This window comes from Quercus lobata, chromosome 7 (genome assembly GCF_001633185.2).
Source record: "Quercus lobata isolate SW786 chromosome 7, ValleyOak3.0 Primary Assembly, whole genome shotgun sequence".
In the NCBI taxonomy this organism is placed as follows: Eukaryota; Viridiplantae; Streptophyta; class Magnoliopsida; order Fagales; family Fagaceae; genus Quercus; species Quercus lobata.
In genome coordinates, this window is record NC_044910.1 from 42,401,306 (window position 1) to 42,416,281 (window position 14,976).

The window sequence follows — 14,976 nt, forward strand, 5'->3', positions numbered from 1 at the left end:
TAGCTAATAGCATATCTAGCCAAACTATGCGCTACAAAGTTATAATAATATTAAAGATACAAATTATCTTACAAATTTTTTTATAAACTACTAATATGGTGAATTATTATTGGTAAATAAAAAAATGATATTAATGGTGAACTTAGATGAAAATCAATAAAAGGTTGATCACATTAACATTTTGTAAAAAAATTGTAAAATAATTTGTAATTGTATTAACTACTTGAGCCCTCTCAATAAAAGCCTTGCCCACAGAGCTTGACCTTTCCTTAAACATACCAAAATTAGCAATTTCAGTTCAAGCTCGGAACTCCAACCAAAACAGAAAAGAAATGTGAGAGAAAAAAAGAAAAGAAAAAAAGAAGGTTCAAGGTGGGAACTCCAACCGCTTCATAGTTCCTTTTCAAAGAAAAGTAGAAAACTTGATCCCGCGAAACAAGGTTCATTGTTTATTGCTGGTACGTAAAGAGAGAAACGAATTTCCTCCCACCGTCCCACGTTACCCTATATTCTTCTTCCTACCCAGAAAAACGTGGGTGTCGTTTACGTGTGATCATATTTTGGCATTGCCAATATCATCAATTTCCTCTCTCCATTTCTCTTTCACTAATCAGTCAAAATTAACTATTTTTTTTTTTTTTTTTTCGATAAGATCAATATATATATATATATATTTTTGGTAAGCATAAGATCAAAATATATTAATTCATCAATCACCCACTTTCCTTTTCGTTGCGCAATAAATAAACAGTAGAATTAATAATTCAGGTTGGTGGGTAGTAATTAGTAAAGCAAAGGGCTGGCGTGTCGTCTCGTTATCCAAATTATACAAGGTAAATAATTCTAAAGAAAAAGGGGTAAATGTGGTATATCCCTCGTGCAAGCTCTTCTTCTTCTTCTTGCTCTCTGTTTGTGTGCGAGTTCCACATTGTGGCTTCAATGCTCGTTCTTTAGGCTCCATTTCTCTTCAGATGAAAATTCTCTCCTTTCCAATTTACCCGTTTCATTAGGGTCTGTTTTTGCTTTTTCAAAACTTTCCTTCACATATGTTTGTAATTCAGTTTAGTTTGACTTTTGATATGCGCTTTTTTTTAGTAATTTACGATTTATGAATTGGAATGTTGTGGGTATCAGGTAATTTTTTGAAACATAAAGAGGAAAATTAAGTAGAAACTGAGGAGAATGGAGAGCGATTACGAGCCCCATTTGTCCACTAATGATGATTATCATAAGAAATGTGAGGCTATGGTGGAGCTGGAATCTGGGAAATTCGGGTATGTCATTTTATTTATTTATTTATAAGTTTAGAGATTGTCTCTAATTTCAGTAATTTGTTCTGGGCTTTTGTATTTTTTCAATTTTAAAACTTTTTTGTGCTGTTTCTGATTTTTTTTTTTTTTTTTTGGGTTAAAAATTTGAAGGTGCTCGCATTATAGAAGGAGATGCAAGATCAGAGCACCTTGTTGCGATGAGATATTTGATTGCAGGCATTGCCATAACGAGTCTAAGGTTTCCCTCACTTTTTTGATTTATTACTAATAAAATTAATTTTAGATTAGCTCTTTAATTTTGTTTTAGAAAAAAAATTAAACCTTCTTTTGGATGATTTTGGAACAGAACTCATTCGAAGTCGATCCTGTTGATCGCCACGACGTTCCCCGCCATGATTTGAAGAGGGTTAGTAAGTTTATATTTATTCACTCAATATTTTGGTGCATTTTTTTTTGTTTTTTTTTTTTTGTTTTGTTAATGGGATAAATATATGGCTTGAAATTTTACTAGGTAGAGCGTAAACTTTTATTCTTTTAATTAATACAAGTAAAAAGTATAGTACTTTTTTTTCCCTGTACTCTTAGCGGTAAAAATTGTGACATATGACTTTTTTAGGGTCTTGCTTTAAATGGATTTATTCATTTAATTTATGTTTGAGATCTCTAACTATTTTTGGTAGGAAGTCATTGATCCGGCAAATTAAGGGTGCTATCAAAAGATGCAAACTTTACCGCCCAAATTCTCGCTCTCTCTCTCTCTTGTTTATTGATAATTTGATAATTTACTTTTTAGTTTCATTCATCTATAGAACTCTTAAATAATATAAAAAATTACAAATAGCACACTAAAATTCAGCATTGTTGTCTTTCAGGTGATCTGCTCCATGTGTAGTACAGAGCAAGATGTATGTCTCCAGAACTGCATAATAGTGTTTTCATTATTCTTTTGAAAGGATAATGATAAATATAAAGTTCATAATAAGGTTTTGATTTTTCTTTGATAACTTATCAGATTCAACAGAACTGCATTCAGTGTGGGGTTTGCATGGGGAAGTACTTTTGTTCCAAATGCAACTTCTTTGATGATGATGTAAGCCTCCTGAATCAATTTCTTTTTTGAAAACTCAAGAAAGTTTCTGTAACTTGTAATATAAAATAATAATAATAATTCTTTTGCTAGGTTTCTAAGAAGCAATACCATTGTGATGAGTGTGGTATATGCAGGTTAAACTCTATTCCAATTCTTTGCTTTCATTATCTTGTCTTTGTTATTACTTCTATAACATATGTTTATTGAGTCTATTATTGCAGAACTGGGGGCAAGGAGAATTTTTTCCACTGTAATAAATGCGGTAAAGTGTTGAACTCCTTATTCATTGCCTCAGAGACTGGTATTGTTTGTTGTTTTTTGATAATTTAGTTTGGAAGTTTTCATTGTATCAGGATGTTGCTATTCAATTATGTTGAAGGATTCACACAATTGTATTGAAAAAGCAATGCACCACAATTGTCCAGTTTGCTTTGAGGTAAATTTAGGAGAATGAAATGCTTAATTAGAAAGGGGAAAGGCTTTATTTCAAAATGAATTGATATATGTCACCTTATTGCGCAGTTTCTGTTTGATACTACAAAAGACATTACTGTCTTGCGATGTGGACACACTATACATTTGGAATGCGTAAAAGAGATGGAGCGTCATTTTCAGTATGTTTTTAAAGGAAGTTGCTGATTTATGTTGATTACTTGTATAAATTTTTTGTTCCTTCTTTCACCCTTAAAACGTATAAACTTTTGGCAGGTACTCATGCCCTGTTTGCTCAAAATCCTATTGTGATATGTCCCGTGTGTGGAAAAAACTTGATGAGGAGGTACTTTGATAGTAGTTTTAACTTTCCCAAAAAAATTACATAATATGCTCTTATGAAGATCCAAAATAGTTAGGTTTATGTTTTTGAGTAATTTTATACTTGTAAAAACCGGTCCTTTATATATACTAAATTGTTTTGAGAACCAATCTCAGGTTGCAGCAACGCCTATGCCTCAAACATACCAAAATAAAATGGTAAGAAATGTTTTGATAAGGTGTCAATGATTTGTGCAACTAGTTTTATCAACCTATAACACCTCCACAATTTTTTGTTACAATTTTCTTAGGTTTGGATCCTCTGCAACGACTGTGGGAAAACGTCAGAGGTGAATTTCCACATTGTGGCTCACAAGTGCTTAAAATGTAAATCCTACAACACAAGGCAGACACAAGGAGGCCCTGTTTCATACTCATCTAGGATTGCTGAGAGGGTGCAGTGACATATTTTTTCATGCTCAATAGGATTACCAAGATGGTGACATGATCGACTTAAGTTATATGAGGTATTGCTATCTCAAGGTTCAAATGTAACAGTTCCATTACAGCAGGGACTTCTACCTAAGAAGAAGAGTGGGGGTATTAATTTTTCTATTCCTCTTTTCCTTTGTTGGGTAATATGTGCGTTACTGGGCTTATAATTAGTTACTCTAATAAATTACCTTTTCAAAGAATGTAATCCAATGTACTTCGGCTTTACAGATGTAGAAATGGAGTTTGTTTTTATTTTGAGATTTCGATAATCATGTGTGTGATCCAAGAATGAATCATCATTTTCTCTTGAAAATAATTTGGAGAGGTAAGACAAATTTTTATGTGAACCATGTGATAAACTTTTATATGAAAGTTTGTGAAGCCCATGGAAACAAGTATTTAAAACTTAAAAGAGGCAAGGATATCATGTGAATTTCGAATTCTCGATGGTTGGGGCTTTCTATTTATAGGTGCACAAACAGAATATATGATGACGTGCAACCGTTGATTTAAAGTGCTTGGATTTGGCTACTCACAAATTCTAGTATTAGAAGATTTTTATTTTTTATGAGGAAATAAGAAATAGTTAATACTTGGAAAATGATGAAATTACAAACTTTTTTACAAATTGTTGATGTAGTGAGTAGTTATTGGTAAGTAAAAAAATGATGTTAGTGATGCGTCTAGATCAATAATTTGTAAAAATATTATAAATGATGCATTTGGTGTTTGGATAAGCTGTTGAGCTTTTAAATTTAGAATGAATGTTTGTAAAAAAGACTAAAAAGTTATAAGAAGTTGTTGCGAAATTGAGTTTTGGATTTTAAAAACAATTTTTTAGTCTCCAAATCCCCTAACCAAACGAGCCCAAAATAGTTTGTGGAAGAGATTACAATCTGCAGGGGTTTTTTTTATTTTTTATTTTTAGATTTTGATTGTAGGTGAGGAGAAGATATTATCGAATGTCTCCTTAATTACCCAGATCAGTGACACCGCCTAAAAGCCAAAAAGAGTGAACTTTGAGTTTTTTGGACTTTGGAGCACTACTTTTTCTCTCTTCCTTGTTGACAATGAGAATAATAATTCTACCGTCACGGGGGCGAAAATAAGTCACTAGTGGCAGGCTGACAGCCCAGTTAGGACTGATTATAACAGATAGCTTACCTTGTATAAATCTCTATAGATAACTATGTATATTTGTAAAACTTTCCTTCTTTAAGACTGATTATATATAGTTATATATACATGTAAACTCCTTTGTTGAGTCGTAGGGAAGGTTTTTTTTTATAATTTAATAGCTACAATGGCTAAAGAGAATAAAAACATAGAGAAGTGCTATTCAGGCTACAGAGCTCTTGGGTAAGTTGTAAGGAATGTGTAAGTTGTAAGGAAGGTTTTAGATTTTTAATAAAATCAATTCCTTTTTACAATTTTGCGGTTTCAGCCTATAAAGAAAATCAAATAGTATGATTAATCTTTCTTTCTAAGATAAGTGTGAGGAGCTTAAGGTGCAGTCTTAAGCTCATGCATGGTGGTGTAATCCGTGAGGTGCAATTGGCTTTTTGGTCCTTCTTTTTGCACCGCACCGACGTCATTGGTGCTCCTTTTTATTAAACCGCACCGTCCTTTTGAAAATTTTGTGCAGACAGGTTGGCCTAATTTGCTTTAGGCCCGCCAAACATGCAGATGCAGTGCGGTCGGTCTGGTTGATTGGTTTGCTGATCAACCAGAAACATGGCTGTATTTCTACCATTTACAAATCTATACAGCAGAAAGCAGCAATCAATCACTCACAAGATACAAAACAAACATGTACCGCACGTATATGAGAGGGATACACAAAAATCATAACACTAAATTACTAATAGCCATTGGAACTAAAACGGTGAACTGAAAATACTAACCTCATTCTCATTTATAACTTTGTCTGAACTTGAGGAAAACAAGGGGATATCCAATCAATTTAACCTGCAAACATGAAAACCCCCAATTTTTTTTCAAAGAAATTTCTATATTAATGAGAGAGAGAGAGAGAGAGAGAGAGAGAGAGAGAGAGAGAGGAAATTACTTGAATACAAGATTGAGGTGAACAAGGCCCAAACAACAGCACAGAAGATCGGAGAGAAAGTAAGGCCAAAGAAATGGATCATACAATAGGGGATATATTAGAGAGAGGTTGAACCTTCCTGAAAAAGAAGTGGAGATTGAAGAGAGGGAGAGAGGGGGAAAATTACTTGAATACATGATTGAGGAGAATGGGGCCCAACCAACATCGTTGAGATCTAAGAGTCTAATCACTGAAAAACTAAATTTGGAGATAGAAAGATAGAGAGAAAGGGATCATACGATAGGATATATAAGAGATAGGGTTGAATCTTCTTGAAAAAGAAGTGAAGATTGAATCATTATTATGATTAAATCTTCAAACCAAAACAATGTCGTTTTTTAGACATGAAACGACGTAATTTCATCATCTAACACGTCATTGTTTTGTATGAGTATATGATATATATATATATATATATATTTCCATCGATGGATGCACTGTGGACTATTGGTATCAATGCATCCATTGGTGTCAGTTTCTTAAAATTTTCACCGATTACTATAACCGATTTTGTAGTCGCCCCATTTGGTTGTTAGTGTAGTCAATTTGTCCACCCTAAGCCAATTCATTACTGTATATTTTTTTTCTCTCAATTTATTATATGGTAGTCATTTAAATGAATATTCTATTTAACTCAGTTTAACAATAAAGTGTTAATTTTTTTAAAAATTTCAAAAGAATTAGTTAATAAAAAAAATCCACCTTAAGTCAATTTATTACTGTTTTTTTATTAAAAAATTTATTAATTGATATTTGTTAGGGATAGAAGATTGCCTTTGGGAAGGATGCAATTAATAACAATAAGTTCTACCAACCAAAAATAATTAATTTGACAATTCTCATAATAAAAATGTTGATATACAGTGTATAATGCTTTTCCCTTTACAGATTTTGAAAATATGATTGGTAAGCAGTCTTACATTTAATAAAAATATAATTTGTTTGGGGAAACAATTAATAAGAAAAAGTTTGGGATGAAGATTTTATATTATGGGTGTGTTTGGATTGAACTTATTTTTGCTGAAACTGAAAATTGAAAACACTGTAGCAAAATAATTTTTAAATGTGTGAATAGTGTTGTGGGACCCGTAAACAATGCATGAATAGTATTGGAACAGTGCGTGAACAGTGACATTTGTCTCATGAACAGTAAATTTTGTCTCCTCCATTAAAAGCGTGAAAGCAAAAAAAATAAAAAATAAAAAATAAAATAAAAAAAGAAGAAGAAAAGGAAAACGGGACGCAGGATTCAGCGGAAACGCTGAATCCAAACCCACACTATAGGTCCAGGCGAAGTTTTATTTATTTATTGATGAAAGTCTGTATATCCTAAGTTAATAGGATATTGTTAGCCTTGTAATGGACTGCAATTCAAGACGCTGGTATGTGTCATTTTTTTATATGCTTTTTCATTTCACACACATATATATTGTATATATATTGTGTTAAAAATATAGAGTTTCTCTGTCACTAAGTAAGTTCTCTCTGGAACCCAGGGAAGCTTCCCTTAGGCTGTAGAATTGTCGTTCCTTGTGTGAGGATTACTTTTTACCTCAAGTAAACATGTTTTACTTGGAGGTTTCTTGGGGGACTATCTCTTTTCTTTTCTTTTCCTTTCTCTAGGGTATGGGAGAAACGCAAGGGTTGGAATGACTCTGAGATGGACAGCTTGGCCAAGCATTGCCAGAAGTTGTCGTTGAATGATAGAGAGGAGAAAAACCTAGAACTACCTAATGAGTATTCAACTATTGAATTCATCCTGGCTGCGAAATTCCTAACAAAAAGGGCTTTGAGTGTTGAGGCAGTAATTAAAACTTTTAGCCCTTTGTGGTGACCTGTGAGGGGGTTTGAGGTGAGAAGAGCAGGAGATCATGTCTTATTGTTTGTGTTTGACCATAAGGAGGAAGTAGAGAAAATTTTAAGCAACGCGCCATGGAGCTTTGATAAACACCTGGAGGTGATACAGTGGTATGATAGAGGAGGTCCGATTAGGGTGTTAAGTTTTGATAAGATTCCAGTCTGGGTTCAAGTCCATGATATCCCAGTGAGATTCTTAAACCGTAAGGTTGCTGAAGATTTGTGTGATGTTGTTGGCTCGGTATGCCGAGTGGATGATGTTACTCAAATGGATGGAGGGAGTTTTATGAGGGTTAGGGTTCTTATCGATATTAACAAACCTCTTTGTTAAGGGCGACGTTTCTCTTCTTCTCAGGGGGAACAAGGGTGGGTTTCTTTTAAATATGAAAGGTTACCAAACCTTTGCTATTGGTGTGGGTGTTTGAGCCATGTGGATAGAGATTGCGAGCTATGGCTAGATAGTGAAGGTTAGTTGAAGAAGGAAGAGTAAGCGAATGGGTCTTGGATCTGTGCTCCACCATTTATTAAGGGAAGTAGTCCGATGATTATAGTACTGGGTTATTATGAGGCAAGGAAAAAAGAGAGGCAATAGATGAACAACAAAGAACCAAGTCCGATCTTGGTGGTGGTTTTGGGTTTGCAGAAGTCTCTGGTGGTGGTGTACCCAATAGCTGAGGAAGGTGAGGATTTTCAAGAGGAGAATAATGTCAGGGGATCAGGACCTGAAATTGAGGAGAGGATCACGGGTGGGAGAGTGAAGAAAAACCGAGATACTAGGGAGGAGTTTGAGGAAAGAATTGAGGAAATTGATAGGGAATTGAAAAAGTTTGGTAAGGATGAAATTTCAAAATTGGGATCTGATAAGGATTTAATTTTGGAGGAAGATGTTAGTGCTGACCACGTAACATAGCTGGATTTTGATTAGACCATGCATGCTGAGGCATTGTTTCCTTATGAGGATCATTCTGGGAGCCTATTGAGTCAGAAGCTGAGTAGGCAGCCACGTGTCAATGAAGCTGATCTGGTAAGTGTCCCAATCACTCAAAATATATTGGGTGATATCACAAATGCCCTAGACAAACCCAATAACACAGTCACGGTGGAGTTGAGAAATCGAAAGAAGAAGCAAGGTCGGGTTAGTACGGATGAAAACATGATTCCTTCGAGTTTGACAAAGGCGAAGGGACTTTGTAAGGAGGATTGTAGTGGGTTAACAAGTAAGAAAAAAGCGGTTTCTCTCTATGATTAGACTACACTTTCATCAATGGTGGAGGTTGTTAAGCAACCCTGCGAACAACAATGAATCTCTTATGCTAGAACTGTTAGGGGCTTGGGAACCCCTAGACAGAGCAAGAGCTTGGTGATATCATTCGAGCTCAAGGTCCCTTAGTCGTGTTCTTAGTCGAAACATGGATTGATAAAACTAGGTTTCTTTTCATTTGAGACAAGCTCACGTTTGAAGGCTTGCTGGATTTTTCAAGAGAAGGGAGAGGTGGCGGGGTGGCTATCATGTGGAAAAAAGATGTAGATCTTTCGGTTGATATTTACTCGCCTAATCATATAGATGCTATAATAAATAAGGGCAAGGAGGATGAATGGAGGTTCACTGGGTTTTATGGTGAACTTGACACAAGAAACCACTACATCTCTTGGGCCACTCTAAGGAGATTAAAATCTGTAAAGTTGAATTTATTCAATCATTTTGTTGGCTTTATTTTATGCCAAATTTGCTTGAAATTCAGCATTTAGAAATCCTGTATTTAGGTGGGAATCATGTAAGGGTAGTGTGTGAGAGAGTGTAAAGAAAAGCTCAAGAGTATGTACTCAAGAAGAGTCTCGCGACTGGATCTCGCGACTGGTGGTACACATGTGAAGCATACAGGAGAGCTGAAGGATCACGCTAGCTGTAGCACTATAGGACAAAATTTCCAGTCTGGCCAGGCAGTTAGCTCGCAACTCATTCCAGTCATGAGCTTGAGTTGCTAGAATGTTCTGCTTGTTAGAAACCTGATTGTTCGCATTCCTCATTCACCCTACTATAAATACCATTATACCCATGAAATGTAGAGAGCTTTCAGAGAGAATTTTGAGAGAGAAACCATAAAAGAAAAACAAGATTGACTCATCTACAATCTTCATCTTTGGTTCTCCAAATTCCTTTACTCTCACCCTCTCCATTGTTATATCCTTGAGAGGTACATTAGCCAAATCCTTATCTTACCATACCCATATCTATGAGGAGTCATTTTGGTACTTGGGAAGTAGTTTAGAGGGGTAGATTAGGCTTAGGTGCATTGGGTAGATTAGGCTTGAAGGGTCTGCTGCTATCCAAGAACAATGAATCTTTTTTCAACAAAGTTTGACAGCTTCACTACCCAGCAGTAGCCCTTTGGCCATTCCGGTCAAAAAAGGGGAGAACTTTGGAGATGAAGAAGGAGTAGCTCTTGAGGGAGAGCACCATTTTAAGGGGGAGAAAAACGTTTTGTTTATGTTTTTTTTTTTGGTTGTTGTTGTTTTGTTTGGATTGTTTTAATATAGGCCTACACAACACTTTTTGTTAAAGCTTTTGGTACATAAACTTATGGATATTTACTGTGCTTTTGTTTAAAGCTTTTGGTACTTTAGTTTATATTCAATATATTGTTTTTGTACCCATGCTTTGTAGCTTAGTACTTATTGTTAATGTTATGCATTTCTTTAAGTACATTACTCTTATGCCCTTGTTGGATTTTATATCTTTGATGCAATTACCTTGTGTTGTTGTATCAGTTGAGTGTTGGACATGCAAATGATACTTTGCATTAAGCTTATTAGCTTGTATGTCTGGATGTTCATTACTTGTGTGAATGATTATTGTGGTCACTATTTATAGTGATTGTTCATTTTTGGTCAAGCCATACTTTATTGCTTTAATCTATATTTCTTGATCACATTGTGCTTGCTCTATATGCATTTCTAGATTTTTGCTTACAATGATCGTCTTGTGTTGTTGTTTTTCAGGAAATACTTGTTCGTATGGTTCAAGAGCTTCACAGATTCTAGAGTTAGGTGTGAGTGAGTTTTGTTCAATTATTCCCAACTCACATGTTAAGTCTAGAGTTTATTTTAGGGTTTTGTCATGGAATAGCCGAAGAGGGAGATTGTAAAGTTGAATTTATTCAATCATTTTTTTTGGCTTTATTCCGTGCCAAATTTGCTTGTAATTCAGCATTTAGAAACCCTGTATTTAGGTGAGAATCATGTAAGGGTAGTGTGTGAGAGAGTGTGAAGAAAAGTTTAAGAGTGTGCAGAAAAGTTTAAGAGTGTGCACTCAAGAAGAGTCTTGTGACTAGATCTCACAACTGGCTTACGACTGGCGAGTCGCAAAGGTGGCACATGTATGAAGCATGCAGGGGAGTTGAAGGGTCACGCTAGCTGTAGCACTATAGGACAAAACTTTTAGCCCGGCCAGACAGTTAGCTCGCGCCTCAAACTCGCGACTCATTCCAGTCGCAAGCTTGAGTCGCTAGAATGCTTTGTTTGTTAGAAACCTGACTGTTCACATTCCTCACTCACCCTACTATAAATACTCTTATTCCCACGAAATGTAGAGAGTTTCCAGAGAGAATTTTGAGTGAGAAACCCTAAAATAAAAACAAGATTGACTCATCCACAATCTTCATTCTTTGATTCTCCAAATTCCTCTACTCCCACCCTCTCCATTGTCACATCCTTGAGAGGTACATTAGTCAAATCCTTATCTCACCATACCCATATCTATGAGAAGGCATTTTGGTACTTAGGAAGCAGTTCAGAAGGGACCAATTCATTTTGATTGATACAACGGGCTTATTGTGGGATTTGGTAAGTTAGAGAAGACAAGGTTTGGCGTAACCCTGTTGGAACAAGAAGTTTGGAAGGCTTAGGTGTACTGGGTAGATTAAACTTGGAGGGTCTTTTGCTATTCATGTATCTCAACTTTATTCTCTAGTAGATTATTGAACGCTTGGAAGGCGGCAGAGAGGTTTTTTGCCGAGGACTTCGATTTCCTCTTCGATAACATATCGCTGTGTTGTCTTTGTGTTTGCATCTCTCTTCCCTTAATCTTTGCCTTTTAATTACTGCTGTAGTTGTGATTAATTTTGGTTTAAATTGTTTTACCAATTCTGTTTTAGCTTATTTTCATATTCCACACATACATTGTTTGATTATAAGCTTGTGTTGGTAATTTGTAAATTGAGGGTCTAAACGTTCGTAGGTGTTTTACACACTATTTGAACTTTCAAAATCAAAATACTCTTTGCCTTGATTATGTGTTGGAGATTTTAATGTAATTACCAGTACACATGAGAAGCTAGAAGGGAGGTTGAGGCCGAGTAAACAAATGGATGATTTTAGAGATGTACTCGATGAATGTGGATTTCAAGATCTCAATTTTAGTGGCAATAAGTTTACTTGGTGTAATGGCCATGGGGAAGGCCACACGATGTGGGAAAGGTTAGATAGAGCAGTTGGTGTGGTGGAATGGATGGATATGTTCCGGCATCCAAGGTGGTCCATTTGGAGAGTGGTTCCTTAGACCATAAGCCTCTTATGATTTACTTAGTGGGCATAACAAAGAAGACTAATAAACCATGGAGGTTTGAGCAAATGTGGATGGAGGATGAGGGATGTAGGGAAGTGGTGGAAGACGCATGGGCTTATGATTCATAGGGAAGTGCTATAAACATATTAGAAAGTAAAGTCGATAGGTGCTGTAGAAATCTGAAATGATGGAGTAAGGTTGCCTTTGGAAATGTGACCCGAAAATTGAAGGAAAAGAAAAGATTGCTGGAGCTAGCCGAAGCTGAAGCAACAAGGGGAGGCAATTTTGCTTAGATTTTGAGGTTGAACAAAGAAATTTCCAAACTCTTAGTGAGGGAGGAACAAATGTGGAAGCAAAGATCTCGATCCTTGTGGCTACAAGAAGGTGACAACAATACAAGGTATTTTCATAGTTGAGCATCTCATAGATTTAGGAGGAATCAGATTGATAATTTGGAGGATACAAATGGAGACTTATGTAGTGATGAAGAGGGCATCTCAAATATTTTGGTTGACTACTATCAACAGCTCTTTGCCTCATCCAATCCATCCATGATAGAAGAGGTTGTTGCACACATTCCTTGCTTCGTTACAGATGAGTTGAATGCCGAGCTCTTGGCTGATTTCACAAAGGAAGAGGTGGTAGTGGCCTTGAAGCAAATGGAACCTTTGAAAGCACCGGGGTCGGATGGTTTACCTCTTTTATTCTTTCAACGGTATTGGCAAGTCGTCAGAGATGATGTGACTGAGGCGGTACTGAGTTGCCTACCCACGAGAGTCATTCCCTCTTCTCTCAATAGTACATTCATCACTCTTATCCCCAAGGTAAAAAGCCCTACCAAAGTATCTGAATTTCGATCTATTTCTCTATGTAACATTGTATATAAGCTTGTTTCAAAGGTTGTTGCCAACGGGATGAGGGGTTTACTACCTCTTATTATCTCAGAATCATAGAGTGCTTTCCAATCTGATAAGGCAATTTCGGATAATATCCTTGTAGCATTTGAGCCCCTACATCATATGAAAAATCAGAAGTAAAAAAAGGGAAGGTTTATAGCTCTCAAACTTGATATGAGCAAGGCGTATGATAGGGTTAAATGGCGGTTCTTGGAGCTAACCATGAGGAAAATGGGATTTTCTAGCCGGTGGGTGGATTTGATCATGGCTTGTATGGGGTCAGCTTCCTATCAAGCTTTGGTGAATGGTGTTCCAAGAGGGGATATTTGGCCAATGAGTGGGATTAGGCAGGATGATCCGCTTTCACCATATCTATTTTTGATATGTTTGGAAGCTCTAAACCAGCAATTACAACATGCAGCCAGATCTAAGGTAATTAGAGGATTCTCTTTGTGTCGAAATGGCCTAAGAATCAGTCACTTGTTCTTTGCCGATGATACCTTGCTGTTCTGCCGTGCATCAAGGGGTGATTTGGAGGTAATTCTTCAATTATTACAGTTGTATGAGCTAGCTTCGGGGCAAAAGTTAAATAGAGAAAAAACTACGGTGTTTTTTAGTAAGGCTACTACAGAAGAACGAAGGGTAGAATTGGTGGAGTTCTTGGGAGTAAATGAGGTTAGGGAGTATCTTGGATTACTGGCTGTGGTGGGTCGAAACAAGAAAGAGAGTCTTAATGACATTAGAGAAAGGGTGTGGAATAAGCTTCAAGGGTGGAAAGAGAGGCTTCTATCTCAAGTGGGTAAGGAGGTCTTGCTTAAGGCAGTAGTTCATGCAATCCCCACTTTTGCTATGAGTTACTTCAAGCTTCCAAAGGGACTTATACAAGATATTTAGAGATTGATTGGGAAGTTTTGGTGGGGGGCAACGGGGAGATCAATGCAAAATCCATTGGAAAGATTGGGAGACCTTGTGCAAAACAAAGACTTTGGGTGGAATGGGATTCAAGAATTTAGAGAAGTTCAATGAGGCGATGTTGGCGAAACAAGTGTGGAGGTTGTTAATAGATCACACATCCCTGTTCTACCGAGTTTTTAGTGCCAAGTATTTTCCTAATGGCTCAGTCTTGGATGCTAAACCTTCCTCGGGTTCATATGCTTGGTAAAGCATTGTGAAAGCATTACCATTGATCAAATCGTGTATGTTGCGGAGGGTTGGGGATGGCAAGCAAATAAAATTTTTTGGGGAGAGGTGGCTGCCAGGGGAGGAACCAGCTAAGGTGATTTCACCCTCAAATAGTATTTCTACAGATTGGACAGTGAGCAAGCTACTAGTTCCGAATGGTGCTGGCTGGAATAATCAATTGGTGGATGCCATGTTCCTTCCTTTTGAGGCTCAAAGGATCAAAGGTATTCCTATTTTTGTCATAAGCCAGGAAGACTGTGTGTCATGGCCTAAATGTAGAACTAGGTCTTATTCTGTCAGATCGGGTTATCAATTATTGTGTGAAGCTAGGCAACAGGTGCACCATCAGGGTTTATGGATGAGGGAGTTAAAAGATTCTGGAAGAGTATTTGGCATCTCAAGGTGCCAAGTAAGGTTAAAATCTTCCTTTGGCGAGCATACTCAAGTGCACTTCCTACTAAGGTGGGGTTACAAAAAAGAAAGATTATTGATAATAAAATCTGTGATCAATGTTCGTTGGAAATTAAGGATGAAGTTCATGTAATCTGGAGTTGTGACTGTATCCAAATAGTTTAGGAAGCCTCGTTTGCAGCAGCTAGGGTGAAAAACCCGAGGATGAATACCATGTGTGACCTGGTTAGTTTCATACTTGAAGAGACTAGAGAGTTAGAAAAATTTGCAATGGTAGCATGGGAAATATGGCAATGTCGCAACAAGCTTCGAAGCAAGGAAGATAGCACCCCGATCCACAAAATCTATAA

At 36.6% G+C, this 14,976-nt stretch overlaps 1 protein-coding gene and 1 long non-coding RNA gene across 3 annotated transcripts; one reads left to right on the forward strand and one right to left on the reverse strand.

The window, feature by feature from the left end:
• Nucleotides 1-704: 704 nt before the first annotated feature.
• On the forward strand, nucleotides 705-3,953 carry LOC115953366 (E3 ubiquitin-protein ligase RZFP34-like). Of its 2 annotated transcripts, none has more exons than XM_031070996.1 (13): nucleotides 705-833; nucleotides 1,135-1,274; nucleotides 1,422-1,509; nucleotides 1,618-1,677; nucleotides 2,144-2,176; nucleotides 2,284-2,361; nucleotides 2,452-2,495; nucleotides 2,583-2,623; nucleotides 2,715-2,797; nucleotides 2,884-2,975; nucleotides 3,070-3,139; nucleotides 3,292-3,333; nucleotides 3,426-3,953. In XM_031070996.1, exons 2-13 carry the CDS (start codon nucleotides 1,183-1,185, stop codon nucleotides 3,576-3,578), a joined length of 876 nt encoding a protein of 291 aa, XP_030926856.1. In that variant the 5' UTR covers nucleotides 705-833; nucleotides 1,135-1,182; the 3' UTR covers nucleotides 3,579-3,953. The 2 variants fall into 2 exon arrangements, with proteins under 2 accessions (XP_030926856.1, XP_030926855.1); XM_031070995.1 differs by lacking the exon at nucleotides 705-833 and adding an exon at nucleotides 846-1,011.
• An 875-nt stretch (nucleotides 3,954-4,828) lies between these two features.
• On the reverse strand, nucleotides 4,829-5,952 carry LOC115953371. The gene is made up of 3 exons (XR_004083674.1): nucleotides 5,678-5,952; nucleotides 5,514-5,577; nucleotides 4,829-5,370 (listed from the first exon to the last, which is right to left on the reverse strand). It is a non-coding gene; the product is annotated as an uncharacterized LOC115953371 (long non-coding RNA).
• Nucleotides 5,953-14,976: the final 9,024 nt, after the last annotated feature.

What these genes read in the sequence shown, in the direction of transcription:
- LOC115953366 (XM_031070996.1), top strand. Translation starts at nt 1,183, where the DNA reads ATGGAGAGCGATTACGAGCCCCATTTGTCCACTAATGATGATTATCAT. An exon ending in ATTGCCATAACGAGTCTAAG is followed by an intron (nt 1,510 to 1,617) that starts GTTTCCCTCACT and finishes ATTTTGGAACAG; the next exon opens with AACTCATTCGAAGTCGATCC. An exon ending in CCCGCCATGATTTGAAGAGG is followed by an intron (nt 1,678 to 2,143) that starts GTTAGTAAGTTT and finishes GTTGTCTTTCAG; the next exon opens with GTGATCTGCTCCATGTGTAG.